General features: G+C 38.8%; 1 protein-coding gene across 1 annotated transcript in view; it reads left to right on the top strand.

Annotated features, from left to right (window-relative positions):
* The window catches only part of LOC134798125 (oxysterol-binding protein-related protein 9-like), a 59,019-nt gene that overhangs the window by 29,685 nt on the left and 10,090 nt on the right, over positions 1-19,244 (top strand). The window contains exon 2 of the mRNA XM_063770467.1: positions 11,191-11,288. Coding sequence (XP_063626537.1) covers positions 11,191-11,288 — 98 coding nt within the window. The remainder of the gene's footprint in view (positions 1-11,190; positions 11,289-19,244) is intronic.

The following is a 19,244-nucleotide window of genomic DNA, read 5'->3' as shown; positions in this document are numbered from 1 at the left end:
TTACGTCGTTAAAATGCTGGTTTTTATTTATAAAACTGTGTGTTGGATATCCAGATTGCACGAGTATTCAATTTAATCGAATAGTAATTAATTTTAATCATAATCATTTTTGCGTTATCTGATATTAATGTGATATACGTAACAATAATGGTCAATACCGAACTGGTTAATATCGTAAAATTTATAATAAGCGTAAATATCGTAACGACGTTAAATACTTGCACCATCCCAATAACCCGGGGTTAAGCGGTTAAACCGTTAACCCAGTGTCAAATTGTAATGGTAACCATGGTAACTCCAGGTTTATTGGTTTAACCGGTTAACCCCAGGTTAGTGGAATGGTGCAAGTGGGCCTTAGTTGTTCTTCTGTGCAATTCAATAAATAAAGATTATGACAATTTTACACAGATCGACCTAGTCTGAGGGACAGACGCCCGACCGCGAAAAACGAAAATTGGAATTTTCGTTATCTGTCTCTCTATCGCACAAATATTGACAGAGAGGCAGATAACGAAATTTCGATTCGTGGAAAATAAGGAGCTTTATCAAATCGTCTCATAAGCTTATAATACGCACCCGTTCCTTATTATGCCTTTGAATAAGTCATGGAGTACAATTTTATTATGCACCCTATAAGCTTCGGGAATACTTAGAGGTACTCATATTGTAAGGTGACCTGGGGCTAGGTTCTACCAAACGCTTCACCTTCATGCATATCAAGTATGTCTTACAACTTTACAAAGCCTTCTATTTTGATAGAGAGTAAATTTGCTCAACTTTTCACTACTATGACAAACATTCCGTGGCTTGAAAAAATAGTGATTCTCTATCAAATAGCTGTACATATGTTTCGTAATAAATTGTATCTATTCTCTCATTATGGCATGGTATTGTATTGTGAATAGCTAAATTAAATTCATCTCAAATATCCGAGTAAACTTCATCTGTTAAGTCCATCCATCAGAGAAAATAATGTGTTACAAATAAAATAACAATACATAGGAGTCCATTAATTTTTTGCCATAGTTTCGTAGAATAGACAACCATTTCGACCTTGGGCGAATTAAAGCACTTTCGTTATAGTCTCACATGATGTATGATGCAGAATGTCTGGCCACAGTACATGTAGAACAGTAGGAAATCTAGGCATAAAACGCACGCTCGTAACATAAAGTAATACATGTAGACAGCTTTACATAAAAAAAAAACCAAAATCAGCTGGTTTCTTAACTAGAAACAAAATTGTTCTTACAAAGTTAGGGTTGTAGTATATAAAGCGGAAGCAGATTCAGTATACGAATTCTACTTCTTTTGGGGGCCGGCCGGCTAGACTCTGCAGTTGTAACCCCCCTAGTATTGCAGAAGAGAAATAATTGTAGAAAACTTAAACAAAACCTTCATGTTTACACAAATTGCGTCGCGTTTTTGCATACAGAAAATTGACTAGTATACTGTCTGGCACAATCAGATGAATTTGGCAGCTTCCCATTCACACCCACGCTACCCTGTTCACGCCAAAAAATACTTTAATACAAGTGGATAAGCTCCATCAATTATCTGTGTCTTCACGTATAGAAAACGTCATATATTTTTGAGTAAATGATGTTCCTTACGTTCTTTTCCGGTTTTGGAATCGTCTCACGTCTGCAAGAATTAATTCCTGTGTGGTTAGTAACGTGGGACACGTGGTCGAATGTAAACAGATACTTGTTTACAATCACAATCGCTATTTATATGAAACTTAATTATAATGGCATGCCACGCAATTGCATCGCTCTTTAGATTCGGTAGTGAGTAGGTAATCTCATCATCATCATATCAGCTTTTTATCGCCCACTGCTGAGCATAGAATCCAGAAGTGATACGCAATCATCCGAACGTAGTCCACCGTCTACCCAACGAGCCAACGGACGCCTGGCGCTTTTTTCGTCCAAAAGCGATCATGCACCATTTCGTTACCTAACTTTTTGGTCCAATTGCCATCACTTTGCCTGGCAACATGTACCGCCCAACCGGCCCAACTCCATTTTAGTTTGGTAATGAGGAATCCCAAATTGCATCGTAGTGTCGCGTCTTATCTCTACATTCCTCACTGGGGATTGATGCCGAACATGGCGCGCTCCATGGCTCTGTACTCCTAAGTCACTTAGGCGTGCAACTCGGATTTTATACATAACCTTCTATAAGTGGAGCAAACGCAAGAGTCGAAAGCAACGAAAGAGCTTGTAGACGGTCTTCTCCATATTGACCTTACCTATATTATATTCTTCAAATTTAGCAAAGCTCCCTTAAGAAAGGGTTTTTCGAAATGAAACTCCTAAAGAGGTGTAAAAGGGGTTGAAAGTTTTTAACAACTTTTATTCGGATGAAGTCGCGGTAGAGACTAATAAAAATTTGACCTTGACTGCATATTTGCTGGTACACGTCAGTGTGCCCGGAGAAGTGTCGCCAAGGGCACAATAAATCGATAGGGCCTTGTAGTCACCCTGGCATTGACCGAACACCCGTCTGATTCCCATCGTCCGTTAGGGCTCCTATCTGTGTCCGTCAGTTAAATATGTCGTAGTTAAGAGGTCCTTTAATGGACGGGCCATTAAAGGACCGATTTTTATTTTGTTGTTGTTTTTTTTTTTCGTTTTGATGATGGACACTGGACAGGCTTATTATTCATGATTTTGAAGAATATTTAATTTGGAAATTGGCCATGTTTTATAATATTTATGCTATAATTTTTTATGTGTATCTAATATTTTTTGCTTTTCTTTTGTCCACATTATAAAAAAAATTGTAAGTTTTACTCGACTAGACGTTAAAAAGTACCTATGCTTCGTGTCTTTTTAAGTTTTTATACTTCAAATTAATGTTCTCGTTGACGTTCGAAGAGTAAACCGAGAAAAACTGCTCCCGGCCCGAGATAATATCAAATTCGTATAAGTTTCATAGAATCGCTGGGAAAGTTTAAAACACTTTTAGTAGTTCTTAGTTAGGATAACTTAAGAGTCCCCAGCAAGCTCGGCCGAATTTCGCCTTCCCATACAAACGGAGATTCTCGTTCTCGTTCTCATTTTAAATCTACGTGTTGGATTGTAATGAAACTTTGCACATACAATGACATGAGGTATATCTAGTCCTGTAATTAGTTGAAGTATATAGCTCCAGTTTAAAAAAACAAACGAAATAGAGCAAAAACAAGTTTTGTATGAAAAACTTAAATTTGCTATATTTTTTAACTATGGTATCTGAAGCTACATAAACTAATTACAGGACTAGATATACCTTATCCTATTGTAAGTACAAAGTTTCAGAGCAATCTAGCTAGTCTTTAAAAAATGATAGCATAACTACGTTAGTATGGATAACCGAGCTTGCTGGGGACTCTTAAAACGTTACCTACTAAATGTGCTTAGGGAACCACTGAACACATATAGTGGTTTATCGCTTAACGAGATAGGAAAGGGTTTGTTAAGTGAAATGTAATGTGCTTAGATGGGACCATAGACTAGGAATCCTCTAGACCGAGTTTAGAGCCATTATTTCATGCAACCGATGATGCCAAAAATACGGGGGTGCGCGGGACGAGGTGAGCGAAGTCCCGTGCCGTGATTGGTCCGATCAAAGACACGGACGTCACACAAAGACACTTTCGACTCGAACATGGAGTAAAATTACCGTATGCGTGGCAGAGGAGGTAGCGCGACTATGCTAAGTCTGGAGGATGTTTTATCTGTGGATGGGACTTTATGCAATGCCTATATTACTGAAACAAATGACAATTCGATTCTCGTCGCGATAATTCGCTGGCTCAATATTACAAAGTTTCATGTTACATTTTCAAGATAGTTTAAATTCGACTTAATGTCACTATGAACTATGACAATGTTCTAATTTCAGTTCGATAAAAGTGAAACATAGAACCCTGTAATTGCTACCGAATTGCTACAGATGTAGGTAGTGTGTAATTATTTTCCATCGTATTTTCACGGAAACTTACGACTTACAAACGGGTCTTGCTATTTCAGTCAGTCTCGGTACAAAAAGTACTGACATTGACTGAACTAGCATGACAAATACGAACGAGAAAATATGATGGAAAACAATTATGCACTACATCAGTCTGTACAGTATCTTATTTAATAAAATAGTGGGCTGAAAAGAAAACTTATAACAATCATATAAACCTTTTGACGAAGCATGAAAATCTACAGGTACATTTTTAGTATTTTATGTACAGTCGACGTCAAAGATATGTTTACACTTTTACACCTTACTCCTTTGTAATAAGGCGAAAAATGTTAACATATCTTTGGCGTCGACTGTACAGTGCCGTTCAAAAGTGCATGGATGTCGACCGTAATGCCTTAATATTACGGTTGAAACATCTCCATGCACTTTTGAACGCCAGGGTACCTAGCTATATCCTTTGACTTTATGACTTTTATATCATATAGAATACAAAGTGGTCTGAGTCAGACGGCTGGCAGTGACCGATATTATTGTGTAAGGTCATCGCATGGCAAACAGCGGACTTTCTGTGAAATCGTTTCAATAGAAAGCTGAAGGCATTCAATTGAAAAGATACGCTTGGAAATCATTTGGTTGGCATTTTATAATAGATCAGTCGGTTTAGCTTTTATTTCTTGGTAATATTTTTATCAAGAAAATTTGAGGAGCTGCTTTGAAAACTTCGACGCGCTTGTGAATTCCGCTTTAGGTCATAACTGTCATAAGAGTTTGAAGATATTTTAAAGGGTTGTCCCGTCTCTATTATTATTTATTATTTGCTTTTTAGTAACTTTTCAATGTTTCGAAATATCTTTTTCTACCGCTTTGTCGTTAACCGGAACACTTAATCCTAATCATTTTTTTCAAAATCATTAACCGTTTTAACGATACCTTTGTACGAGAATACCGTCTGAAAGTCGATCGTTTATGAAAAGACGCATTAAAACAAATTAAAGTTTTGCAAATGATATATGTATTGGAAAAAAATCTTAAAGTTTGAACTTTATCCTTATGCCTTTAAGCCGATTTCTTTATTGTACATAATAAAACACATTGTATAAAAGGCGAACTTAATGCCATAAGGCATTCTCTACCAGTCAACCTTTAGGCAAAGCAGATAAGTTGTGGGCAGAGCATAATCGTGTAGTATTATGTAGTAAAGATGATACAATTAGGTAGTATTCTTCCTATTTTTCCTTTTCAACGCTGGTAAGCATTCGCTCAGCTGCATACTGATTAGTGAATGTTCGTCATGCACGAATGCAACTAGTGAACGCACCTTTATACTAACGCAAACGCTTCCAAGTACCAAGGCGACTTCAAAGTCACAGCCACTGAACCTTAACATTTACTTGGGGCTCATAACGCATTCAGTGGTTAGTTTGCTTACTCTTTGTAGGTTGGTGACCCCTGACTCTAGCCTTTGGAGAATATAATAATAATATGGAAAAGCTACTACACATACTACTACATAGACATGTTATTTAACTTAGCCTTTTCGTATGTGTGTGGTGATCAAATATCGTGGGTTAGATTAGATCCTCAATCGTGCGGGATAGAGCGGAAAAAACTCGAGAAAAGCAAACAAAAAATGACTTAAAATTTTTTTGCTCTACCAACCCAGTCAACAGACCATTCGTGTTAACAACGGTTGCAACGGTATAAGTACTAACAATGTCAGTTTACTGTTTTTTTTTGTGGATTTTATGGCCTGGTCATACGAGATATTTAAGCCAAGTCTTTATTTTTATTACACTGCACTACTATTAAATTTTTAACACTTGTGTTTTTAATGTAAGTATTTGTAAATTGGTTGATATGTTTGAATGTCTTTTAGTAGATTATTAAGCGGCGGCGGGCCGGAGGAAAAATCACTATTATGTTAGTACATCAGTGTTTCCAGCTAGAGTCTGTGCGGAAAGAGAAGAGTCGTGAAATGTATGGGGCCCAATACATTCCACGACTCTTCTCTTTCCGAACAGACTCTATAACACAAGCATCGGTCACTCCGACATGGCTCTATTGATTTCGCGATCACTATCTAGTTATCTACCGATACCATCTCTTTGATCTGAATGCCTTTGTTTGAAACCCTTCATATTACAGCAACACTGAATTGATCGTAGGTGGACTATATATCTTTGCAATAAGGGTTAGGTTAAGTCGTATAAGTTTGTGTATTTTCTATCGCCTTCCTTGGATGGATTTTTATTATAATTCAAAGGAATCCTTGAGACTTACTACACAATAATTCCTTTGATGATATTGCTGGGGTATAGGGCACGAGATAAAATCGAATGCCTGAGTAGTTGGAAGTTTTTGTGCCTCGTACTGAAGTGAAAGTGATCTCAATTGTGGTTGGCGGAATGATGCCGGCATTCGTACTGGTGTAATTATTCAGAATCTTGAGATTGGATGAGTTTGAAGAAAGGGATAACAGCCCAGCTACGTATATTTATTAAGCAACGAACAAGAATAAATATAGAAGTATGGCTAGGGCTCAAAAATGACCCGAACGTGTATTGTGCCGCGAGCTTAGAGCATTTTATAGCCGGAGTCTCCTTTAAGAGCTTTTCCCTCTGCCGAAAACCTTGCACAATTGTGCAAAATTTCGTATGGACTGACGTTTATCTGACATGGCTTTGTACGTTACGTACAAATCATGTAGAAATAGCCATACATTTGACGTACCCCTCCCCCGCAAAAACCGGCAGACTGTTTTTACAGAAAATGGCAGAAAAGGCCGCGATCGATTCAAGTCAGCGCAGTCAGACAACGTCAAATATTGTAATGCGCTGCTACAGTTTTTATTTTACACATAGATATATAGAATTTTATTTTAGTCAAACAACTTTTCTTGACCAATAATAATTATCATAGAGGTTTGACGTTTGAAATAACACTTGCACTGCGTGTGCTATCAAAATCGTTGCAGACTTATATTGGTCTAACTCTAACTTTTTTTTAATCGCGGGAAATTGTGTATTGGGAGATATTCAAAGCTGTATAAATTCAAACTTTATATATTTTATTTTTAAAACATGCGATAAGTTGCTTTCAGGAATCGCAAATACATTTGTGCCATTTTCAACCAAAAGAGTACTTATTGTCGGTTGTCAATAAGGCGCTACTTCCATATAGTTTCAATTTGAAATCAACCTTATCGACAACCGACAATGTAGTACCTTTTGGTTGAAAATGTCACATATTATAACCTATAAGTCTGTATTTTTAGGTATTTAAATCAAAGTAAACAATCAATTTTTACATTTTCGGGTGGTTATAACATTTATTGGTTAACCAACCAAATACAAAACCGCTTAGATCTGTTACTGAACGACCTGACTTTAACCTACATTATTTGAGCATGTAATGTTTTCATCTACCCTCAACTGGTTTAAGGAGCCATTTGAGGCTAGATTTTGTTTACTTTTATTTAAATACCTAAAGATACACCCCCTTATTCATAAACGTTTACTAAAGTTGACAAGCCGATAATAATCGTTTGTTCCTTTCCATCATACTAATACGTCGGAAAGGGACAAACGATTATTATCGGCTTGTTAACTTTAGTAAACGTTTATGAATAAGGGGGACAGAGTATAAATCCCGATTTAACTTACGCAAACCTAATGTAGGTCGAGATCAATGTGCCCACTAAGCTTTCCTTTGTTTCTGGACCCTGCACTGCGGCAAATCTTATGTCACTACATTTCCTTTACTTCCCTGCAATTTTGGGGGCATAACCGTTAAAATGAACTTTAATGAGAGTGAAATAAAGGTTATATTTGTAATCAACGGAAACATTGTGTGGTTTAGAACAGATTCTTTTTTCTTGGCAGTAATATCCTGTCGTTGCGTAAGTAATGGCGAAAACGCAATTCGTTATACTTGGGTATTAATTGCTTGTTTCGTTTCGTTCATGTATGTGTTCCAATTGTCATAATAGGTATATCATTCACATTTAAAAATTTGTTAATGGCGCTCTTCACAAGAAGATCAAATGTGATGCTTTTCTCATGGACAACTGATTACTTGTTTAAATACATCATACGTCTAGAGGGACATAAAATAGTAGAAATTAAATAAAATGGAACTGAAAAAATTCCATACTAAGTTCTATGAAGTATTTGAACAAATTAAATTATTTTTCAGAAAATATTTTAATTTGTTTTTATCAAGTAGAAACACTACTATATAAATTATAAACGCGGACGCTGGTTCGATTCCAGCCTGGGGCACTGGAGGCCTTGGTCACTTTTTCTTAGTATATGACATTTATTTCAGTTCCATACTAAGTTGTTGCCATATTTAAGCATTTTAGGTTAAAAATGTGACAGTTACATAGAAAGTGGTGCCCTCATTTATTTTCTATAATTTCTTGTCTGATACTTTGTATTATCGTACGGAACCCTCTTTTTTGCGTGGGGCGACACATTTAACCGTTTTATTTATGTTATACTAGGTAAAAAAGCGAATACCTATATAGGACTGTAGGGTATTAAAGAAGCTGAATAACCTGCATAAAAAGGCAAGAGATATTCACAACATCTACTTAGTAAGTAAGGGAAAACGGGCTATTAAATTGTCATTATGTAGGTAGTTATCTACGAAGATAGAAGCAAGTAGTTAATAATGCGAATAGGTATGTAGCGATTAAATCATACGTTTAGAATTTAGAATGTCTTTCCTTAGACAATAAAAATTGCCGTAATTATACTTTTTTCGGAACCCTAAAAACTTAATTGAAAGCCAAAAATCCCTGTTATAAAAACAAAAGTAAAGCCGTATCGTCTGAAATTAATCGGCTACCGTAAATAAGCCGAAAGTTTCAGGTCACTGATAAACGGCTGAAAATACAACGCAATACATCACCAAAATGGCTGTATTCACAGCACGAGCGTACAGGTATATTTTTAAATAAATAAATAATTCAGCCTATATACGTCCCACTGCTGGCTTGGCCTATAGTCCCCACGATAGCCCAATGCGGATTGGGGATTTCACATAGACCTTTGAATTTCTCATTGGTACGAGCCAGGATTTGAACCCACGACCTCCGGATTGAAAGTCGGATGTCATATCCACTCGGCCACCACCGCTTGCTTGTATATTTTTGCCATTCGAAATTGAACCGACTTACGACCCGGGGCGTCTCGCTCGCTCGTATCGTAACCGCCGTTTAGTGAAAGAGCTAGATTGTCATCTATGTAGTTTAACACTTTAAACTCTCGCGTTTTGTACACATATTTAATTACAAAAAACGGGTCTACCGCGATATAATTTCATGTTTTTACCTTAAATTCCGAACCACCACATGACCACAGCAGGTGCAACTCAGCTGAAACGCCGGAATTTAAGGTAAAAACAATGAAATTATATCGCGGTAGACCCGTTTGTGTAATTAAATTTCTATGTAAGTACTTGTTCAGGTTGATTTGCGAGCTATCCAGTTTTTCCGATCGTGTGCGCCCTGTGACGAGTGAGCCGGATATTACTCGTTTACGATTGATCACTTTTGAAAATGGCGTCTATAGTTAGCTGCTGCTGTTTAATGCAGACGATGTTTTCAACTTTTCTTTGATGTTTTTAAACGTGTCTACAAACCGTAAACAAGCTCGTGTTCACGTTATATGTAGTGTCTGATATAACCCTGGCTCAATATTACAAAGTTCTATGTTATATTTAGTTACTTGAAGTTAGATACATAGTTGAAATTCGACTTAATGTCACTATGACAATGTTCCAATTTTTGTTCGATAAAAGTGGAACATAGAACCCTGTACGGGCCAGCGATATGTCAGTTTTCACATGTAACAGCAAACCTAAAATCCTATACATTACAACTGGCTTAAAATTGCACGTGCGTGTGTCTAGAAAGGGAGCAGGAGTTGTGTTGCATACGTCATATGTGTATTGGCTTTAAACGTTGCGCAAATTCATATTTTACCTGATGAAAAACTACACTAGGCACCCAGTTGTTATAAAGTAATATTTATACCTATAACAATATTGTGAAAACAAAATTAACCAACCTACTAAATTTTTTTCACCACACCAGCTGGCTCTCTTGATTGTTCAAAAACTGATAAGAAAGTTGCATTTTATCCACATGTGAGACAAAGTAATCAAATGAAACTCACAGCTATGGCTTCAATAATTAGACGTTTAATTCTCATCATTTCCCTTTTTATTTCCCAACGTTTATGTTACTCTCAAAGGAAAACAGCGATAACGTATTTTATATCGTACTTAAAACGAAGCAAATTTGTATTACCTTTTCATTGGGACATTTGGACTTTAAAGGCCTTTAAGGACACTTAAGACACACATAGTTATATTCTAACGTTGTTGTACATAACAACATATCTAAAGCCTCAGTTAGTTTGTGCGAGAATGTATGTGAGTTAATGTGTGTATATTAGGTACTATTAACCAAAGAAGTCTGCTAATGATCACACTTGTCCGACAAACTTCGGTAGCTTAGTTGGTTAGAGCGATCGGAGCAGTGTTCTAAAAGGTCACGAGTTCGAACTTTCGAAGTTTGCCCGAAGCAGTGACTTTTCCATTTTTAATTTAATTTAAAGATTGGTATGCGAGTTTCAATACCTTGTGTTACATGATTAATCGGTTGAATTGATTAAAAACTCGCACCGTCTGAGCCTTTACCCTCTGGCTGCAGAAGACGCGCGCGGCTACATTCCAATATCAAACTTCATGCATTACGACAAGGGTCACTATGACGCGCCGCACAAGAGGCGTGGCGTTCAAAGGGTTAACAACAAATGAAACTGATGCCAAGATAGTTTGGAATAAGACCTGTAATGTGGTAAATGTCCACTTTTAGTGTTTAACAGTAACACAATGGTTTATTGTAACATAAACGCATATTGCTTGTGTCAGCGCAACCTAACGTGTATATATAGGCAGGCATTTAGAGAATATACGTCCTTATACTATCACAGATAAGGTGTTTGACTTCTAGACCCCTCTTGTTATTTGAAACCCAACTTTGAAATTGACCTGAGTGCTTCTAACGGTAACAGAAAGTTATCCATTAGAGTTTGCTTTTGTTCCGAACTTGTCTCAAAGAACCTTTCAACAGGGCCCTGAGGACCTGAAGGAATCAATTCTTCGCTTGAAAATGAGGTGTATGCCATATTCATCATATTGTTTGTATTGTTACAGTGCAAGTCGGAATTGCCCGGCAGAGGGCGCGCCCGAGCCGGACTCGGCGCCGCCCGTCGACCTGCCGCGGACGAGAGATGGAGAGATCGACTATGACGGTAAGTAACTAACACTAAGGGCCACAGGATGTCTTGGATAACTACACTAAGTCAGCAAAGTAACTACACTAAGGCCCACTTGCACCATTCCACTAACCCGGGTTAACCGGTTAAAACTGCAGTAACCATGGTTACCAGTACAATTTGACACTGGGCTAACGGTTTAACCGCTTATCCTCGGGTTAGTGGAATGGTGCAAGTGATCCTAATAAGGGGCATATCTCAACGGGACACCACGGCGGCGCAACCAGTCGCCGGCCACCAACAAAATGTGTACAGCTCTATGGAGGGTATCTCTTCTGGTGTCCGCCTGGTTGCGCCATGGTGTCCCGGTGAAATACGGCCCTAATGCGTCACAATACTAAAGGGTGCCAAGAAGACTGGCGACGATGCCGTCCTGCACAGGCTGGACACGATAAAAAGATTAGTTACCATTTGACAGGTTGTGATCGGCAAATTTGGTGCGATTAACACTTGCTTGACTAAGACGGGTGGTTTTTAGAGCCATATTGTCAGTTAAAATTGTGAATTGTAGCTTTATAACATCGGGCCGACGATGATTCCTAATGCACTAAGCAAGGAAAGACCCAGCAATTTGGTAATTGGTCACCCGTAGCGTTAACTTTGCTAGCTCCTTAAACATTGTATGGGTTTCTGGGCCCCCAGGATCCTAGTTTCTTTACCTTAAACTGCTCAAATATGAAGCCATAATCGATGGCTTACATATTTATGATTTCAAAGTTAATGTGAAATGCTCATCCTAACTAAGAGAGTAGATGCAACGCAAAAAAAACGAACGAGGAAGTGCTGCAAATTGTTGGAGCGAAGAGAAACCTACTGAGGACCATAGAGAATAGACGAGGCAAAATGATAGGTCACTTGATAAGACACGACACTTTCTTTAAAACTATATTAGAAGGCAAGATCGAAGCTTGGAGAGGAAGAGGAAAACCACGAGCAAGCTATACACAACAACTAAAAGCAAAAGCAAATGTCGTGTCTTACAGGGACCTAAAGAACCTGGCCGAGGACCGCGAAAACTGGCACATACTCCACCGACAAGAGCCATGCTCTTAACTTATGATGATGATGCAACGCCTAATATAATCTACGTTTATTCCAATCTATCTGGTCTCAAGTACCTAACAGGTATCTCTGATATACCGCGTCCAATCCCTTTTATCAGATCAAACATTAATTGAGTTTGGTATAAACGGCCGCATGAGTAGGTACACAACACAACTATACACTTCGTTATTATTCAACGTCCTTCATTTGCAAATAACTTTGGAAAACAATGCCGCGAACGATAGGTCAATAAACTAATGCCGCGAATTTCAGCTGACGTGTTAACGATCGGTTAAGCAACGATCCGTATCACCTTATAGGTCTATAATAGGGCTATAACACGGATGTGAACGTATTATATTAGTCTAATTAAAACCAAAATATTACTTTGCTAATCCGCGAAAAGATAACGTGCTAGTCAATCAGTGCTAACCCGTTATACTTACTTGCGTATTTTTACATGCAATTAATATTCCCACCCTCCCACCGCAAAAATAAATACGCAAATAAATATAACAAACCACCACCAAAAGAATAAACCTCGACACGTGTTTCGCCTCTCTACGAGGCATCCTCAGGAGTTGTTGACGGTCTGACGCCCGGCAACGGAATGACCTGTCTAGAATGGTCGGCCATATTTATACCTTGACCACTCCCCCTACCGTGCAAGTGTGAGTGAGATGGAAAAATTCGTAATCAACAAGCAAGCAAGCAAGTTGGTCAAGGTATAAATATGGCCGACCATTCTAGACAGGTCATTCCGTTGCCGGGCGTCAGACCGTCAACAACTCCTGAGGATGCCTCGTAGAGAGGCGAAACACGTGTCGAGGTTTATTCTTTTGGTGGTGGTTTGTTATATTTATTTGCGTATTTATTTTTGCGGTGGGAGGGTGGGAATATTAATTGCATGTAAAAATACGCAAGTAAGTATAACGGGTTAGCACTGATTGACTAGCACGTTATCTTTTCGCGGATTAGCAAAGTAATATTTTGGTTTTAATTAGTATGGATTTCCGCAAAGTAACGCCTGATTCTATTCACTATTTATATTAGTCTGTTATTATTAGGTTATAGAAGGGGTCTCAAGGCCCACGGGCCGGGTCCGAAATGCGAGCTCTTACTTTTGAGCCCGTGGAAAGGTAGCGCGAGAGCCAAAGTGCTGGTCATGGCCCTTGAGTCAAATGATTTTGAAGACCCCTGGGCTATTAGAGTAATTATCAATGACAAAGATTAACCACGATATAATATGGTTGTGTATATTTTTACTTCTACTGCTAATTGAAGCAGCAATCCTTAAACACAATCCATAGAAAAAAATATTTATTTATTTTATTTATTGTAGAAAATTATTTATAATCGAAATACAATCATAAGACCTTATTAATACTACTTCATACCAAGCTTAAATAATTCCTTACCCCTCCAAAATATCCTTTACGGTTCAAAACTTTCAAAAGTAAATTACCCTCGAGTACCCTTCATCGCCAAATTCACATTACTACATACCTTACATTTAATTTAGAAATTTAGAAAGGAAAAAGTTATGGAAACAGTATAAAGTAGACGTCGCGTGTTTGTTATCGAACAGGGCTGGGCTTTACTGCGACACTGTTATGTACTTAAATCACTGGCTATTCTGACTTTATACAGAACCAAACAAGACATCCGCGCCAGGCCACAACAATTTCGTCATATAAAGCTGGTAGTACCACGATCCCGACTATCGGGTCGTCCGGCCTGGGAACGAAATCATAAAATATAGTTGGCTTTTCGGCACTGAAACTTTATTCCTTAATTTGTGTCGGTTTACAAGAAACTTTCCGTTACTGTGCAGTCCCGTAAGTGAGCAGTTTGTAACTGTGCACCCATTTAGCAACTTAAACCCTCGCTTGAATCTGAAATTCGCTTAAGTAGGTACTCATATGTGACGTTAGTCACAACCACTTGGGATTGGAGTAAACTATGTACATTATTCAAACACAACCACTGGAGATATTAGACAGTGTACGTATTTCAAACAGTGTATTCACGAATTTCGGCTCGATTCGGGAAATGAATTAGAGATTCACTAGATATGAAATAGTAAAGATATGTGACGTTCCACGGCAAAAGGTACCTTATGGCGGCTGGCGCTTACGTGGCGATAATATTGGAGCGGCGTTAATAATAGCGTAAGCGCCAACCGCCATAAGGTACCTTTACCACATATCTTTACTATATCGTATCTAGTAAATCATTTCCCGAATCGCGCCGTATGACGTTGTATACCGCAAATCAAGGGATATACTCGTATTGCATAAATTAGGTCGAAGACACGCCGCTAGAGCGTGTGTGATGGCGTGTGTAAGGCTTCGTGTTGTTACACTTGACTTGCCATTATTGTGTGTTATCGTTAAGCTGGTATCACGTAAATAAGGTAAGACATACCATTCGCAGATAGCCTAAGAGACTGTGCTGACTAATATAATTATAATTACTTTCATATAACTTTTTCCGACAAAAAATGCTAAGGGTTGCCTTACGATATCCTAGCAAGGGCATGTTTCATTAGAGTTTGAAGATTGTTTATTACGCCATTTGTATTGAACATTTAAATACATACTTAGAGCATTTAATAATTGAAGTCGCTTTTAAGAGCAATTGTGCAAACTTTTGTATGGACTGACGTTTATCTGACATGGCTATTGGTACGTTACATACCAATCATGTCGAAATAGTTATACATTTGACGTGCCACGTGCCCTTCTTCTTCTTCTGCCTCGCGTTGACCCGGCATTTTTGCCACAGCTCATGGGAGCCTGGGGTCCGCTTGGCAGCTAATCCCAAGAATTGGCATAGGCACAAATTTTTACGAAAGCGACTGCCATCGGACCTTCCAACCCAGAGGGTAAACTAGGCCTTATTGGGACTAGTCCGGTTTCCTCACGATGTTTTCCTTCACCGAAAAGCGACTGCTGGTCAATATCAAATGATATTTCGTACATAAAGTTCCGAAAAACTCATTGGTACGAGCCGGGGTTTGAACCCGCGACCTCCAGATTGCAAGTCGCACACTCTTACCGCTAGGCCACCAGCGCTTCTTTCTGACGTGCCACGTGCCCCTCCCCCGCAAAAATCGGCAGACTGTTTCGTACAGAAAATGACAGCCATGACGTCTCCAGTTACTAAATGCTCTAAGCATACATATCTCTACCACACTAACTCAAAGTATAATGTAGCAGCAAATCAGTGCCATACCGTACAGCCATACGACTGTGAATTTTTCGTCACATTCACAATTATTGCTCTCAAAAATAACAAGCGAAAAATGTTTACATGTCCTTACACAAAGCCACCGCCATTTTATCATATCGCAAAGGAAACATAAGCCCGGGATCAACTGTTGGGAACAATGTATGCAAATTGTTTGAGCCCTAATGGCAACCTTCATAACGTCTGACGCACGTCAGACCTGAGGGCCTACCACGAACCACGTTCGATGTGTTGCCTCTCTGTCGCACTTGTAAATTCGTACGTTAGTGTGACAGGGAGGCAACACGTCAAACGTGGTTCGTGGTTGCTCTCGGAGCCAACCATCTTAAGTATGGTTAGACCAGTTGTACTCAAACTTTTTTTATGAGGGCCACAAAGACGGTTTTGCCTTGTCCCCGGGCCGCAAGATGATTTTGCTTAAAGACGATGTTCGGATGACAAGGTTACTGCTATTTGTGACTTTTATAAATAATTTTATAAGTATACATATTTACTATAGGGTCAATACATTAGGAGATACCTTTCTCCCCCTCCCCCACCCACTGGTCTCCCACCCTTGGGGACTCGTTTGTTTATCTGGACACCTCAAAGAATAACTGTAGCAATTTTCAAAACTATACGAATTAGGTACCTATTCGGTCTGATCGACGATTTTTGAGCTAATTTTCTTATGATATTAGGAATAATATCTGGGAGACGGAAAACATAGAAAAAACTCAAAAATGCGCGATTTCCCAGAGATAAGACCTAGCTAGATCGATTTATCGCCCCCGAAAACCCCCATATAGCAAACTTCATCGAAATCGTTAGAGCCGTTTCCGAGATCCCCGATATATAAATATACATATAAATAAATAAACAAGATTTGCTCGTTTAAAGGTATTAGATTCAGGTAACAGTGTGGACAATAAAATAACAGTATGACATTAACATAATGTGTGATTAAGCCCAACAGGTCAAGTTACGTGTCAGCCTTGAGGGCCCGAACCTAACACGCAAGTCTAGAGGTCAGCCTGAATCGGACCCGATTAATTCAGTAGACCTTGAACTAGCACTGTTTCTTGATAACCTTAAAACCATTGACGTATAAATATCAGGACGGGCCTTACGGGCACTAAAAATGGTACTAGTTCAGCGGTGTTACTCACGAATTCCAGCCAATCGTGCAGTCTAAGTTGCGACCAATAGCGCGCGTAATGCGAACTCATCAACCAAACGCGTTGTAGCGGTGTCACACCGCTGTACTGGCCCCTGTCATGCCTCATTATTATTGCCCGTAAAGCCAGGGACGTATTTACCCTAGGGCCATCCGGGCCATGGCCCGGGGCGCCAACCCCCAGGGGCATATGCCGCCCTTGGCGGATTGCGTTTTGTTTTTCTTCCTTGACTTCTGGGGCGGCAAAACGTATTGGCCCGGGGCGCCAAATTTCAAAATACGCCCCTGCGTAAAGCCAGTCTCTAGATATCTATGTCAATGCTTAAAACTTACTACTTAGTCGGTCAGTTAGCTTGGTACTTTTAATCTGATAAGCTTTAAATTATATTAAGACCAAATTTTCAACCACACCATAGTCAATTAGGGACTTTTAACTGTCGGCATCGATCAAAAAACCTGTAGTTATTTAGGTATCTTTTATATGAGACTAGCGACCCGCCCCGGCTTCGCACGGGTAAACCTTCACAAATTATACACAGTAAACCTTATTATACACAGTAAACCTTTCTCAAGAATCACTCTATTAATAGGTGAAAACCGCATCTAAGTTTATCGCAAACATACAGACGCGGCGAGGGACGTTTTATAAGGAGTAGTGATAGGGCTCAATCTGTAATTGTAAGACAAAACTTAGCACCTTGTAACATCACCGACTATGAAGAGGCAATCTGGCTTGAAATATTGTTTTTTTTTAATCTGGGGCCTGTTGAAGGGTTAATAAGCAAAACCTATTTATCAAATGATATTACAACACTATGACATTCAAAATGAATGAGTTAGAACATCATATACATACCTAGTCTACATTTACAAAGCAAAGAAGATGCGTAATATATTCTATTCACCTAACACCTTTGAAAGCGAATCCTTCCAAAATTGGCATGTGCCAATTTGGCTTAACACAACATGTGTTACCCCGATACGTGCCTAAAATATTCCACACTCGAGTGAACATGACAGCCATGTGAAAATACACTCCTTTCCTTCCACTTAGGTTTCTTGAGTGTTCTATATTTATGTAACCCTTTCGACCAATAATTGTCGAAGCGTAGGTCAAACAATAATTTTGGCACAGTTCCATTGGTTTGACGGCTCAAATTGCTTCTACTTTTCCTTGTTAACTCTTCTTAAGTTTCTATTTATCGTCAGAATAGATGTACGTTTTAACCGTAATGAATAAAAACCGGTCAAGTGCGAGTCGGACTCGCGCACGAAGGGTTCCGTGCCATTTACGCAAAAAACGGCAATTTATTGTATGGGAGCCCCACTTAAATATTTATTATTTGTGTTTTTAGTATTTGTTGTTACAGCAGCAACATAAATACATCATCTGTGAAAATTTCAACTGCCTAGCTATCACGGTTCATGAGATACAACCAGGTGACAGAGAGACAGACGGAAACACAGACAGACAGACGGACAGCGGAGTCTTAGTAATAGGGTCCCGTTTTCACCCTTTGGGTACGGAACCCGCTTGTCATCGCTTCGCTCGTGGTCGCAGCAATCTTTCAACTTTGTCAAACAAATCAGACTATTATTACATTGCCATGTGCCTAAAGTAAGCTCAATAAGGCTTGTGTGGTATGTGAATATCCCTAACTTTGGCACTTATTCGTCCACACGAGACTTTTTTTTGTCCTTTGTAGTATTTAAACCCAATACGATCTAGACTGGGTCATTAGTGACGAATCGATGTGTAATTTGTCTATTGTGCCTGGATAACCTTCGAGAAAAAGACCTGTAAGTACTGTAAAGTGACTATAAATTAAAAAATCGAAACTCATTTTATACAATACTTAAGTAATAACTATAAAACGACCAGTATACATAACATGTATAAGTGAGCATCTATTAATGATGATGGGGTTGTTATAACTATACAGGTGATTCATGAGACGTGAGCAGGACTAATCCTGCACACTCAGTAACTAATAATTGATCGATCACCGTCGTATTTAGGTGAAACAACCACACTTTTTCCTATTTTTTAACTTTTTGGTGAGGGCAAATTTAATTCTCTACAATCATGGTCACCCTAAGAGACCTAATTAATAAACATAAAACCTCTTTAACCGTAATGACAGCATTTTGATTACGAAGAAAATAAACTGTCAAACTTGAGTGAGATACGAGTTTTCAAAAGAGACCAGACCGTGATGAATGATGACATTCAATTTGACACAGAATATCGGTAGTTTAGTATTCTAATTGTAGGGTGACCATGCATATCGTAAATAAATTAATAACGTTTTTTCAACACGACTGGAAAATTAACGTTAACCTCACTAACACTGGTACGAAACAATTGCTTATAATTTACGAAATGCGCAGTGTTCGTCTTGCTCACGTCACGTCTCCTGAATCACCCTATATAGAATCGACATAACATGACAGGGCACTATTGGCGGCCTTGGCCTTCG

Source organism: Cydia splendana, chromosome 16 (assembly GCF_910591565.1).
Source record: "Cydia splendana chromosome 16, ilCydSple1.2, whole genome shotgun sequence".
Taxonomy (NCBI): Eukaryota; Metazoa; Arthropoda; class Insecta; order Lepidoptera; family Tortricidae; genus Cydia; species Cydia splendana.
The sequence above is the reverse complement of the archived record's forward strand: the minus strand, read 5'-3'. Positions and strand labels throughout refer to the sequence as shown.